The sequence below is a fragment of the Eptesicus fuscus genome, chromosome 5 (assembly GCF_027574615.1).
Source record: "Eptesicus fuscus isolate TK198812 chromosome 5, DD_ASM_mEF_20220401, whole genome shotgun sequence".
NCBI lineage: Eukaryota > Metazoa > Chordata > Mammalia > Chiroptera > Vespertilionidae > Eptesicus > Eptesicus fuscus.
Genome location: NC_072477.1, coordinates 19,677,731 through 19,692,564, shown reverse-complemented (window position 1 = coordinate 19,692,564; position 14,834 = coordinate 19,677,731). Strand labels below are relative to the sequence as shown.

The following is a 14,834-nucleotide window of genomic DNA, read 5'->3' as shown; positions in this document are numbered from 1 at the left end:
TCTCTAAAGTCTCCTGGTCCTCAGTCCCTTCCCTCAGGGTCCTAATTCCACATCCCAAAACCTTGGCTCCCTTTGAAAGGCTCCGTGACGTTGGGTATGTTAGTTTAAGGTAGGCCAGCTGCTGTCACACGTAGCCCCCAAACAAAGGGTGGCCCAGACACAGCAGGTGTCTAATGCTTGCTCATGTGTCGGTCTTGGGTGGGTGGAGGAGGCCGAAGGCAGGGGCTGACTGAGGCTCTGCCCCCCAGCCCTCCCTCGGGTGTTCTCACCATCTGCACCCAGAGGGGGAAGGGCTCGGAGGAGAACGCATGGGCCAAGCTGGGAGAGGAGCTTCTGCCACATTCTGTGGGTCAGAGCCCAGGCCCAGGGCCACATTTAACTAGGAGGGAGCCGGGGAATGTAATTTCTGCCACTTAGGACCAAGGCTGGCCCAATAGTAGCTTTGAACTTGGATTGACTTTTGGGGGGAAGCAGATGTTGTACAGGAGCCACAGTCTTCATCCATCTCCCCTCATGGTGGCCACTCTAGCCAGGGACTAGGTCTGGATAGAGAGAGGAGGCTCAAGTGTGGCCACGGTTGCCCCCATTGTAGGTGCTCACGGAAGAGTTCCGCCTGGACTACTGCCACCTCTGGCAGTCGCTGATCTGGACTGACATGGAGAAGGTGAAGAAGTATTGCCACCGTCTGGGAGCTGGTGACTTCTACCCCTTGCTTGCATGCATGCTGACGGCCCGCTCATGGAACTCGGTCAACAGGGGCATCAGCCAAGCTCCAGTCACCGCCACTGAGGTAGGTGCCCCCTCCTGGCCCTGCCCTCTCTTGCATACAAGGGGCCGGACCAGAATGGCCTTTGGACCTCTTCCTATCCAAGGTCTGAGGTTCTGTCTGCTGGGCTGTGGGGGGTGAGAGGGTGAACAGAATTGGAGATACATTGGATAAGGAGGGGGGAGGGGAGGAGAAATAGCATCCCTGGATGGAAGGAGGGCAAGGGAGCTACATCCCACTTTTGGCCTTAACCACCTGGAGTACGAAACAGGTCACGTTAACCATGTGACTAGAGTTCTGTGGCTTTTTCTCCGACCTACTCACACAAGATTTCAGGCGTCCACAAAGTTCTCCCCAGGACTTCTGGGAATCCCCAGATACTATCTGATAAATAAGTCTGCTGTCTCCTCCTGGGTACTGTCTCCCATTGTATGGTCCCTCTGGGGCAGCCTACTGGGGAAAGCGCTTTAGTTCTCATGTGGTGCTGCTTGTCCCATTGCTCATGTGTCATTCTTAGGTGGGTGGAGGAGGCTGGAGGCAGGGCTGACTGAGGCTCTGCCCTCCCCCACCCCCCCGCAGACCTCCCTCATGGTGGTCTCACTGTCTGCACACAGAGTTTTTAATGAAATAGCTTTTTGGTCTTTCTTTGTAGTTCATTTCTTCATTGGATCTAGACAGTAGTCCCATGGTGTCTGGGCTGAGACCAATCCAAGTAGCACCTCCTCCCTGCACCCATTTTCACTTCTGCCCCCATCACAGGGACTTATGTGGCCACTCCTTCTTCCTGGTTCAGAGCTCCCTCCATCCCTAGTTTCTCAATCTGTCATGGAGTGGACTTCTGTATTCCCAGTCTGTCAGTTTGCCAGGTTTATGCAGTCTTGCCCATATCCATGTGGGGATGCGCTCCGGCTCACCACAAGGGGCAGGGTCCTGCTTGTGCAGTTAGAAAGACCTGGGTTCTGTTCCAGCACCTGCTCTTCCTCGTGGCATGACCTTGGATAGTTTTTGTCACCTCTTGGAGCCTCGGGCGGGGGGTGGGGGGACAGGGTCCCCTGTAAGCTGCCTTGTGGTAGGTAGTTTTAGGAATGGCTGGATCCAATGTGTCAAATGATGTCACCAAAGAGGCCACCCGTTGCCATCTCTTGGTTCTGTTTTCTTCTAAGTTGACATCATTCCCCAGCATGTGCGGTGGCAGAGATGACCACTGGCTGCCCTAGGCTGCCCTAGGCCTATACAGCTTTAAAGCTGGTCATTTCAGAAGAAGAGAGATAGTCTCCCTTCTTGATTGAATAGGGAGGATAATTTCTGCTTTACTGACAATGCCTGGAGAGTGCCTCTCCGTAGCTCCTGAAGTGCCTTCATTGAGCAAACACAGGTTTTTGCTGGGACCTGGACTAGGTGCTATGCATCCAGCGATGAGCAGTCTGTTTTTGTAATTTGTACTGTGGTTGAGGGAGACAGACAGTAAACATGTGAACAAGCAGGTAAATGGAATAATTGCAGTTTGGAGGTATCAGGGAGGAAACAAGCTTGTGATGGGATGCTGTCAATTGGGTGCTCAGAGAAGAGATCTCTGAGGAGTTGACTTTTAAGCTGAGCCCGAAGGACAAGGAAGGCACTGGCCACAGGAAGAGCTTAGAGAAAGCATCCCAGGCAGAGGGCACATACTGCGCTCCGATGGTCTGGGGGGAAAGGAGAGTTTGGTGTAGTCTGGAGTGTGGTGAGTGGATGATGGAATGAGAAGAATTTGGAGCACTGGGCAGAGGGAGCATTGCTCAGGGCCCATAAGCCATGGGAAAAGTTCAGATTAATTCTCAGTACAGAGCAAAGCCTTAGACAGGTTTTAAGCAAGAGAAGGACATGCTCAGATTTGCTATTTTAACTATCTCTCTGGAGTGGGACAAGATGAGCAATGGGGTGATTAATTAGGAGGCTGGGGCAGGACTTCACATTGGAGAGGTGCTGGGGGCTCAGACTACACTCATGGTAATGGAGGTGGAGAGAAGCAGATGGAACCAGGATGCATTTGGACTTAAGACTGAGCGGCTTTTCTGTTGGCTTGGATGTAGAGAGGATGAAAAGTGGCCTCATAGCTTCTTGGGGTAAATTACAGGATGGGGAGGGTGGTGCCACTTGCTGACATAGGGAAGGTGTTGGGAAGGACATATTTGGGGTGAGGGTACCAGTAGTCTATCAGTAATTCTCTTGAGCATTCAGGTAGACGTGGGCAGTTAAGCCTGGAGCTCAAAGAGGTCCAACCTCGAGATATGCATTTGTGAGTCCTCAGCACATAGATGGTATTTACCATCACAGAATGGACAAGATCACATGGCACGAGTAGGTACTCAGTAAATGATATCTGTTTTTATTAACTAAGTTTGAATTTTATTTTTGCATTTGTTATTCATTCATAAAGGCCCAGCATAAATGCTAGTGTACTAGTCTGCTTGGGTTGCCATAATAGTATTCTCACCAACCAGATGTCTTAACAGCAGAAATTTATTTTCTCACAGTTCTGGAGCTCAAAGTCCAATATCAAGGTATCATCAGGATTAGTTTCTGGTGAGGGCTCTCTTCCTGGCTTGCAGATGGCTGCCTTCTCATTGTGTCCTCACATGGCCTTTCTTTTGTGTGTACACACTCCTGAACTCTCTTCCTCTTTTGGAAAGGACATCAGTCCTATCGAATTAGGGCCCCCCTTATGAATTCACTTAACTTTACCTCCTTAAAGGCCCTGGCTCTAAGTAGTCACACTGGCATTAGAACTTCATCATAGTGATTTGGTGGGAGGCACAATTCAGTCCATAGCACCAGCCCTGGAGGCCTCTCCTCATGCTTTTGCCAAAAGTGATCCCTTAATACTTGGATCACTCATGTGCCAGCAGCTTATACTGCATCTCAGAGTTAGTTATTTGTATATTTATATGGACTCTGACTAGTTGGTAAGTACCTGGAAGGCAGGCATCCTGTCTGATACCTCTCTCTCTCTCTTAAAAAAATATTTTTATTGATTTCAGAGAGGAAGAGAGAGGGGGAGAGATAGAAACATCAATGATGAGAGAGAATCATTGATCGGCTGCCTCCTGCATGCCCCACAATGGGGATCAAGCCTGCAACCCGGGCATGTGCCCTGACCGGGAATCGAACCTTGACCTCCTGGTTCATAGGTCAATGCTCAAGCACTGAGCCACGCCCAGCCAGGCTGGTGCATCTGTTTATAAAGTCTCTTTGGTTCTGGGACCAGGTCCAGTAGAGAGGCGTTTGTGTAGGTTCTGGAGACGTGTACTCCATTTGCTCACTTTGGAAAAAACCCGGTAGAGGATAAACATAGCCACTCTAGGCCAGCCCAGACTCTGAGATGTGAGGGCTTAGTTTTCTGAGTCCTAGTCTTACTTAGATTTAGGGATCCTCCAACATTGTATCAAGGAGGATGTTTTCCCAACCACAAGTAGCTTAAACAATTAGGCATTTGCTCTCTCCATGACAAGCAGCCTGGAGGTGGGTGGGTCCAGCTTGGTTGATTGAGCAGGTCAACAGTTTCAGGCCTCTGGGCTGACTCCTCTGCGATTCTCTTGGTTTCCCTCTCATAATTCTGAGATGACTATGGCAGGTCCAAGCTGTGCATCTCAATTCCTTGGTATCCAGAAGTGGGAATGAGGCTATTTCTTCTCACATATTGTTTCTTAAGAGCAAGGAAACTTTTCCCAGAAGTCCTTCAAAAGACGACTCCTTGTGTCTCATTGGCCAAAATCATGTCACATATCACATGCCCCTTGGCAGGGGGGGCATTGAGCTCAGAGCTGGTATTGGCTGAGATCAGCCAATGATTTGGGGCTAGGGAGGGGCTCTGCCTTCCTGAGGAGCAATGCCCCAAGGGGTCAAATGAACAAAAATGGGGTCCTTTTAACAAAGGGGAATGGGAGATGGGTGGCTGTTGGATAGGCATCCATTGGGGCCTTCTGCAGACACCCGCCATCAGGATGTGTCCAGGCTTGAAGGCTGTGACCCCCACTGCAAGGTAGTCTGGATGGGCACAGGTGCCTTCATTTGGCCTGAGAGGGGCTGTCATGGGGCCAGTCCCTTCCTTGCTGAGAGGGGGATCCCTGTGGTGAGCAGGCTCTGATGAGGCCTTAGCCCTCCTGGGTGACCCGCAGCTGTGGTGGGAGGTGGCGGCAGGCAGACAGCCTCTTGGTGTCTGGCAGCGCGGTGCGATGTTCCAGTCTGATAGCTCCTGCCTGAGGGACATTTGGAGTTTCACAGCAGCTTGGTTATCAGCAGTGCACACGTGTTCCTGAAAGGGCAGAGAGTCCCGCTTCTGCTGCAGAGAGCGGCCAGGCGGGAAGGTTTTTGGCAGCACTGCCGGGCCCCTCGTGACTGCGGTTGGCACCGCGCACCTCCCCGTGCCTTATCTCTGATGCCCTCTTGGTATTGCTGAGAGGCAGCCACAGAGGATATGAGCAATCCAGCGTTTAGGTGGGGACACTGCTTGGAAGAGGTGAAAGGACTTGCTCAGGCTCACAGCGTCCGAGGTGAGTGAGAGGCAGTATAGCCTGGTGGTGAGGGCGTGGGCTCGGGAGCTGGACTGCCTGTGTTTGAATCCCGACTCACCACTTACTAGCTGTGGACCTTGGGCAAGTTACTTAATTTCTCAGTGTCTCAGTTTCCCCTCTCAAAGCGGGTAATCCGCCGAAACCGGTTTGGCTCAGTGGATAGAGCGTCGGCATGCGGACTCAAGGGTCCCAGGTTCGATTCCGGTCAAGGGCATGCACCTTGGTTGCGGGCACATCCCCAGTAGGGGGTGTGCAAGAGGCAGCTGATCGATGTTTCTCTCTCATCGATGTTTCTAACTCTCTATCCTTCTCTCTTCCTCTCTGTCAAAGCGGGTAATCCCCTTGCCTGATAGGGGTGTTGTGAGGATTCAATGAGTTAATACATGTAAACATTTTCAAAGTGCCCAGCTTACTGGGTGAATGCACTGTATGTGTTGGCTCTTGTCATTGTCACCATCATTATTGTCATCGTTGTTTCTCTGGAGACTGAGGAGGGGTCAGAGCCTCACTGTCATACTCAGGACTCTGGTTGGGGGCAGTTATCTGCCAAGAGCCATGTGAAGCTTGGGACAGGGAAGGGTGGGAAGTCAGATCCCAAATTACACACCAGAATGGGGTAAGGGCTAGCGAGCCCTGGATCCTGTTCTGGGGCATCAGGACCTTGGGCACTGGTTGGGCTGAGACTGGCTCCTGAGTGGAGGACAGTGATAGGCATGGCTGTGTGGGTGGCAGGGGCTCTGGCTGGGGTGCAGAGTCATGCAGGGCATGGGCACAACTTTGGAGCTGGGTTGGAGTCAGGAGCTCAGACCGATGAACTGCACCAGCTTGGGCTGGGCTGAGGGGTAGGGGACATGACTCAGCGGTACCAGCTTCCAGGGCTCCTTCCAGGCCTGGCCTGAAGTTGGTGGCCAGTGAAGAAGCCTTGGAGAGTAACTCCAGAATGGACCCCTGGGCTGAGAGGCTGGCACACTCTACCCTCATCAAACGGTTGGTGGGGAGGTAGATTTTCAGTTGGTACTGGTTTGGAGGCTTGGGGGACGGGTACGGTGACCTTGGCTGTGGGGAGCTGGGACAGCAGAGGCAGGAGAAGTGCCTGTGGTCCCCATTGATGTGCTCCGGTACTGGGTCCAGTGCTTGGCCAGAAGTTGGGGTAAGATGTCCCATCATGGTTTGTCACAGCTCCTTGTGCTAAGCTTCCCTTTGGGGAGGGTTTCTAGTGGCACCAAGGCAGCTATGCTTGAAGCTCCCTCCTGGAGCTTCCTTGCAGGCCCTCAGGGCGCGGGCTTGGATACCCGCCATCCTGGGTTCCACTTCCCACAACAACCACTGCTTTCTCCCCGTTGCTGCTTTAGAACATCGAGATCCGCAACAACGCGGCCACCTACCTCCCCCAGATCAGCCAGCTCCTCAACCGCGTGCCACGCCAGATGCTGCTCATCTTCAAGACCAATGACCTTCTGCGAGGCATCGAGGCCACCCTGGGCACCCGTGCCAGTGCCAGCTCCTTCCTCAACATGTCACGTTGTTGCGTCAGAGCGCTGGCCACGTGAGTGTGGGCTCCGGCCTCTTCTCCCCTCCAGTTCCTTGGCCTGCCCCAGGAGTCCTGCTCACTTCCACTTTCTCCCAGAAGCTCCCAGGGCCTTGCCCCAGTGTCTCAATCTCCAGGTCTCCCTGCAGGAAGTTAGGGACTGAAAACAGCTCCAGCGAACTGGCTGATGCCTCAGGGCAGTGTTTTGGGTAGTCCAGAGAGCCACCTGCACTTGCTAAAATGGTGGTTTCTGGGACCTCACCCTCTCGGTCAAGCTTTTCAGGCAATTCTTACCCTCAGCAAAGTTTTAGTCCTATCCAGGTGTCCCCTGGGCTTGGGATCAGGTGCACATCCCATCTCGGTCTGGTTCCAGGACCTGCCTCCCCAGGATTGGTTGGGCAGCGAGGCCAGTGATCTTTCCCCTACGGGTGTGCTGTGACTCAGGAAAGTGTCGCCAGCAGGCTCTAGGCCCTCTCAGGATCTCAGATTCATTCATTCATTCATTCATTCATTTAATTCTCATCAGAGGATATTTTTTCCATTGATTTTTAGAGAGTGGAAGGGTAGGGGAGACCCAGAGAGAAAGAAAAATAGATAAGAGAGAGACACATCGATTGGTTGCCTCCTGCACGCAACCAGATGTGGACCAGGGATGGAACCTTCAACCTGGGTATGTGCCCTTGACCAGGAATTGAACCACGACCCTTTGGTGTATGGGCCGACACTCTAACCCCTGAGAAACACCGGCCAGGGCCATATCAGACCTTTTTAGATGCCTCATAATCCTTGGGAGGGGAAGGGTACTTCCTCAGGGAGGTAGCAGTAGAGGAGCAAGAGTCCTGGGCCCCTCTACCTGAGGGTGGCAAATACATGGGGAGACTCATGTGTGTGTGTGTGTGTGTGTGTGTGTGTGTGTGTGTGTGTGTGATGTCATCTGAGAGGGGAGGCCTTGACTGTGGTCAACTCCCAGCCCATCCATCTCAGGCAGAGGAAGGGTCATTTTAGCCTACTATTTGGTGAAGGGAGAGTTGACCACATATATCATGTACCCACTATCAAATATCACAGTAGATTATAGCAACATAGACTGACTGTACACGGAAAGGGCTGAACATGATTCACTCTTCCTTCAAGGGCCCAGAAAACGAAGTTGTGAATAGGTCATCATCAGAAACACCTGTTTTCATCATGCCCTTTTGCTGGTGCAGAGGGATTGAGCTGGGCTGCATCCACAATGGCTTCAGCCTTCTAGGACCACCTGGTCAGGTTTTCAGGTGACTCTGAAACCTTCAGAAAGTTTGGGAAAGCTTTCATATTTGAGTTTGGGGGATTCTGGTTTGATAAATATTAACTCTACTTTTGGAAAAATGGGAGCATTGAAGCATTGTACTTAGTGGGTCCACACGGGGCTTTTGATGCCCTGTGAGACAGCCGCCCCGGCTTATCCTACTTAGCTGGAAAACTCCTAGGAATAGTTGAGTTCCTCTGATCTCTGACTGGGCAATGGTCTGATCCACGACCAGGACTCGACCATTGGGGCAGGGAGCTGGTGAGTTGGCAAAGCCATTATCTGATGTTTTTCTAAATGATCCTGAGTGTCTCTTTCCTCCTTAACTCTTCTCTCTCCTTTCTTCTTGCCCCTCCTGCAGGCACAACAAGAAGAACACCTGTTCATTCTTCAGAAGGACCCAGATCTCCTTCAGTGAGACCTTCAGCCTGTGGCAGATCAGCCTCCATGAACTCATTCTGCGTGCGAAGGGGCTGAGGCTGGCCAGCTGGGTCTTGGCCCTGCTTTGCTGGCTGTTGCCTGCTCCACACTGAGTGGACTTTCTATCCCCTTCCCTTTTTCAGTGTGACTCTATGGCGGGCACGGGGTCTTTCCACTCAGCCTTCACTCACGTCTCTACCAGTTGCCCTGTTTCTGCCACACGGTGGCCTGGAGTCCCGAGGTCACTGTCCGTGGTACCACCTTACTCCACCTCTGGAATTCCTGTCCCACCATAGCCCTGTCTGAACCACAAGCTGACCATGCAGTAGTTTCTCTCTTTATCCAGGGAGATGGCACACAGTCTGCTTTCGGACTTGCGGTGTGAGCTGTTGGGTGGGATGTCCCCCCACTTCCATTAGCCCTTCCTGTGTCAGGGTGACCCATGAATCCCACAGAGGGCACATTAACTTGTAGGAAGTTTGATTCTGCTGGAGGGGAGCAGGGTCTCTGAACTTGCTTGAGACAGGTTCCCTCTCCTTGCCCTCACACTCCTTAGCGAGTGGCTTGGCCTCCAAGGCAGGCTGTGCCACAGCCATGGGTTCACTGCTGTACTGGGGACCCCCTTGCGTAATGAAACCCCTCTGGTCTTGCTCGGTGGGATTTTTAGTCTGGGTTGGGAGTGAATGCACTTTGGCCATTAGGCAGGAGCGGACTTGGACACCACGTGCCATTGTGTTCTGCCTGGCTTCTTGCCTCTGCATCGCCAGGTTGCCACTGCAGGGCCACTTCCTGCTTCTTGTAGGTTTCTCTCATCCTCCAGGACTTAGACCTCATTGGAGCTGTTAAGAAGCCCAAGGCCAGGAATTCAGAGGCTCAGCTGAAACCCCTGGGTTCTCACCGGGCACCTGCCTTGTTTTAATAATCGCTTCCTGACTTAGCCCTTTGGTTCATTGTGTGATGCCCCCAGTCCTGGAGACTTGTCTGAACCTCACTTACTGTGGCTAGGGTTCCACTCTGAAACCCCTTGTCACCTGTCTAGACCCTGTGCTTTACCTTATTGCCTGCAGCCAGTCTGGCCCTCTCATAGCACGAACATCTGCTCCTATTTCTGGGACACCCCAAACTCCTGCTTCAACTGCTGTCCCTGTGTGTTCTCCAGGTGCTATTGGGTCAGGTGTCTCCCCACTTCCGTTAATCCCTCCTGTATCAGGGTGGACCATGAATCCCACCCACACTGGCACATTTAACTTGCAGGAAGTTTGAATTTGCTGGAGGGGAGCATGGTCTTTGAGCTGGCTGGAGACAGGTTCCCTCTCTTTGCCCTATCACTGTCCACAGTGATCACACCCAGATTCAGTAGGTCCTAGTGCTAACTGAGCACCCTTGCTCAAGGACAGTAATTGTATGAGTCTCTGTGATTTAATTCACTCCATTCATGGGGCAGAAAACCCCCAAATTTGTGTCTTATTTTCTGTTAATACAACAAGCAGATTTTCCACTGACCACAGATGAGTCACAATCCCTTTATTTCCTGAAAGAATTAATTGTTCTTAGTGACTAGTTGGATGTGCCCAGGGGCCTGAGAGAATAATTTGCACAATCTGTTACTCATCATGAGGATACATATTGGATATTATATTTTATGGTGTCTTTTATAACCACTGAAGTAAATATGTTTTTGTTGATCAAGGTAATGGTTACTTGCTTTTTACTTTCGGTTTAATGGTTGGCTTCCTGCTGGCCTGGGATGTAAAACATCAGCATGTTGCCACTGGACCCAGCACCCAGAACAGATATCTAGGGAGAGTAGAGAGGCTGGGAGAGTTTGGGGTACAGGAGAGTTTGAAAATAGGAGAGGAGCAGGTTGGTGATTATTGAGTGCCTTCCATGTGTAAATAAGTTCCATCATTGAATTGTCCCATCAACTCTGAAAGGAAGAGGGATCATTGGCCTCATTTTCCAGAGATTGGAACCGAGCTCAGAGAGGTTTAGTAATTTGCCTGAAGTCACACAGCTGCTGAGAGGTGGTCCATTTTCTGTTTCTATCCCAATGTGCTGTAGATACAGTTGCATTTGCTCCTTGGGCCTCAAATGATTTTGGAGGACATTGGGTTTTCAGTGGAAGTTGGGGAGTGGATGGGTAAGGGAGACAGAGAGTCCTGGAAAATGCAGACTTGAGTTCAGCATGTCCCCTGGGATCTAAGACAGGATGGACCTGGACTACTACACTCCACAGTGCAAATCTGACACTGACCATTCAGAGTTACTGCAGACCCCGCAGGCTTAAGGTCACGGTTCCCCATGAGACTCAAGCTGCAGGTTTGGAGGTCCCCAGGCCACCTGTGGTTCTGACCAACTGACTACAAATTTGGAGGCTTCCCCAGTCCTTCAGATTGAACAGTTTGCTAGAATGACTCACAGAACTCAGGAAGTCATTACATTTGTGATTATAGTTTTATTATAAAGGATACAAATCAGCACCAGCCAAATGAACAGCTGCATAAGGGGGTGTCTGGGAGGGTACTGGTGCAGAGCTTCCCTGTCACCTCCCGTGGACTCAGCACACAGCGCCCTCTCGGCACAGCAGTGTGTGCATGGGCGTCAGTGTTCAGAGTTTCTTCAGGGGTCATTACACTGGCAGGATTGACTGAATCACTGACCACATGACTGAACTTAACCTTCAGCCCCCCTCCCCTCCCCAGACAGATGGGGTGGGTATTGCCTCCATCCTGAGTCACTCAGTACAAACTCCGGTGTGATCCAAGAGGCACAGCATGAAGATCAAAGATACCCCTGTCACTGGGAAATTCCAAGGAGTTAGAGGTTCTCTCCCAGCAACCAGGGACAAAGACCAGACAAATTCTTTTCTTTTTTTTAAAAAAATTTCTTTGCTGATTAAGGTGTTACATATGTGTCCTTATTCCCTCATTACCCCTCCATCTGCCCCCACTCATGCCCTCACCCCCCTGTTGTCTGTGTCCGTTGGTTAGGCCCATATGCATGCCTACAAGTCCTTTGGTTGATCTCTCCCCCTTACCCCTACCCTTCCCTACCTTCCCTCCGAGGTTTGATGGTCTGATCTATGTTTCTCTGTCTCTGGAACTGTTTTTGTTCATCAGTTTATGTTGTTCATTATCTTCCACAAATAAGTGAGATCATGTGATACTTATCTTTGTCTGACTGGCTTATTTTATTTAGCATAATGCTCTCCAGTTCCATCCATGTTGTTGCAAATGGTAGGAATTCCTTCTTTTTTAGCACAACATAGTATTCCATTGTGTAGATGTACCACAGTTGTTTTTTTTTCAATTTTTTTTATTAAGGTATTATATGTGTACATATCTTACCATTGCCCCCCCCACCCCACTCTCATATATGCCCTCACCCCCCAGAGTTTTGCGTCCATTGGTTATGTTTATATGCATGCATACAAGTCCTTTGGTTGATCTCTTATCTTCCCCACCTCTCCCTAACCTTCCTGCTGTAATTTGACAGACTGTTTGATACTTTACTGCCTCTGTATCTATCTTTTTGGTCAAGTTTATAATGTTCTTTATTACCCATAAATGAGTGAGATCCTGTGGTATTTTTCTTTCATTGACTGGCTTATTTCACTCAGCATAATGTTCTCCAATTCCATCCAGGTTGCTGCAAATGGTAAGAATTCCTTCTTTTTTATGGCAGCATAATATTCCATTGTGTAGATGTACCATAGTTTTCTGATCCAGTCATCTGCTGATGGGCACCTAGGCTGTTTCCAGATCTTAGTTATTGTAAATTGTGCTGCTATGAACATAGGGGTGCATATATCCTTTCTGATTGGTGTTCCCAGTTTCTTAGGATATATTCCTAGGAGTGGGATTACTGGGTCAAATGGTAGTTCCATTTTCAGTTTTTTGAGGAAACTCCATACTGTTCTCCACAGTGGCTGCACCAGTCTGCATTCCTACCAGCAGTACACCAGGGTTCCTTTTTCTCCGAATCCTCGCCAACATTTGTCATTTATTGATTTGTTGATGATAGCCATTCTGACAGGTGTGAGATGGTACCGCATTGTCGTTTTGATTTGCATCTCTCGGATAGGATAATTAGTGACTTTGAGCATGTTTTCATATGTCTCTTGGCCTTCCTGTCTTCTTTAGAAAAGTTTCTATTTAGCTCCTTTGCCCATTTCTTGATTGGATTGTTTATCTCCCTTTTGTTGAGTTGTATGAGTTCCCTGTAAATGTTGGAGATTAAACCCTTATCAGTGATAACATTGGCAAATATGTTCTCCCATGTAGTGGTCTTTCTTGTTGTTTTGTTGATGGTTTCTTTTGCTGTGTAAAAGCTTTTTATTTTGATGTAGTCCCATTTGTTTATTTTCTCTTTAGTTTCCATTGCCCTAGGAGCAGTATCAGTGAAGAAATTGCTTCGGCATATGTCTGAGATTTCTCTGCCTGTGGATTCCTCTAGTATTTTTATGGTTTCCCGTCTTATGTTTAAGTCCTGTATCCATTTTGAGTTTAATTTTGTGTATGGTGTAAGTTGGTGGTCTAGTTTCATTTTTTTGCATGTATCTGTCCAGTTTTCCCAACACCATTTATTGAAGAGATTGTCTTGATTCCATTGCATGTTCATGCCTCCTTTGTCGAATATTAATTGGGCATAGTGGTTTGGGTCGATTTCTGGGTTCTCTATTCTATTCCATTGATCAATATGTCTGTTCTTGTGCCAGTACCAGTCTGTTTTGAGAACAGTGGCTTTGTAATACAGCTTGATATCTGGTATTGAGATCCCACCTACTTTGTTCTTCTTTCTCAGGATTGCTGTGGCTATTCGAGGTCTTTTTTTTATTCCAGATGAATTTTTGGAGAGTTTGTTCTAGGTCTGTGAAGTATGCCGTTGGTATTTTAATGGGGATTGCATTGAATCTATAGATTGCTTTGGGTAAAATGGACATTTTGATGATTGGTATATAACATGCTCAACTCATACTGAGTAAGATTCTGAGATGAGGTCCTAGTACCACCACTTGTAGCAAAATAATATATCTCATGCTTGAACTGCATTAACCATTAGGAAGGAGACATTTGACTCAAACTTTAAACAAGGAGCCTGGCTGGTGTGGCTCCGTTGGTTGAGGGTGGACCCATGCACCAGGAAGTTGCCAGTTCGATTCCTGGTCGGGGCACCCATTTGTGTTCCCAGCTCAATCCCCCGTAGTGGGTGTGTAGGAAGCAGCTGATTGATGTTTTTCTCTCATCAATGTTTCTATCTCTCTTTCCCTCTCTCTGAAATAAATATAAACATATTTTTTAAAATTTTAAACAAAAACCCCACTGGAATAAAATAGACTGTTATTGGTAAAACTAATGAACTTTGACCTAGGAAAGTAGATCGGATTTGTCTGGGGTTCTAAAACAGACATGGCAAATATCTGGCATAGGGCTGCCACCCTCTACCATGGCCAATGCAAATTCCACAAATTGATCACTGCAACCTTTTGGGTTGAGCTGGGATATGGCTCCAGAATCCTTAACACAGCATACCGGTCAACTGCTACTGAATGAGCAGAGTTGGCATGTAATGCCCTGTTGCTAATTTTGCTCTCAAAATAGGATCCTTTCTTGGGATAGTAAAGGCTCTCCTTAATGAACATAGGAGGAAGAATAAGTTAACATGACAAAACTTTCCTTACTTTCTGGTGATGGGGAGGAGACATCTTGGGCTCACTTGGGCAGATTGATTTAAAGGCATTATGATGTCATTCCCTGGCTTAGAAGACTTCATGGACACTGTTTGGCCATGTTTTCTTTTGCAAGGAGTTTGAACTTCTGGGGTGTGGGGTAGCATCCTGAGTCTGTATATTGGGACCAAAGGTGTTCAAGGCAAGAGCCTGATCTTGCAGTGTTCAGTGTGGGAAGCTGCAGCATCTAGGAGAGATCCTGGCATGGGGAGGGGATAGGGGAGATAGGGCGGGGGTCCAGAGACCTATGGATCACTTAGGGCAAATCTCTTTTTCCCTACCCTCTGATTTCTCACCTGTAAAGTCAGGAGATTGAGTTACATCAGTGGTTCTCAGTAGGGTGCTATTATCCCCAGGCACTTCCTGGAAATGTGTGGGCACATTTTTTATTCTCAGGATGACTGGTGGGTTGCCACTGGCACCGAGTGGGTGGTACCAGGGATGCTAGGTATCTTCCTATGGGCAGCACAGCTTCATTCAACAAAGAATTTTCTTGTGACCTGTGTGATTTCTAAATGCCACAGAGGATATTTGTGTGATGAAAATCCTGTTTA

General features: G+C 49.1%; 1 protein-coding gene across 1 annotated transcript in view; it reads left to right on the top strand.

Moving 5' to 3' along the window:
* The window catches only part of ADCK1 (aarF domain containing kinase 1), a 105,756-nt gene extending 94,981 nt beyond the window's left edge, over positions 1 to 10,775 (top strand). The window contains exons 9-11 of the mRNA XM_028141300.2: positions 593 to 790; positions 6,669 to 6,862; positions 8,494 to 10,775. Of these exons, the coding sequence (XP_027997101.2) occupies positions 593 to 790; positions 6,669 to 6,862; positions 8,494 to 8,665 (564 nt within the window). The 3' untranslated portion in view covers positions 8,666 to 10,775. The remainder of the gene's footprint in view (positions 1 to 592; positions 791 to 6,668; positions 6,863 to 8,493) is intronic.
* Positions 10,776 to 14,834: the final 4,059 nt, after the last annotated feature.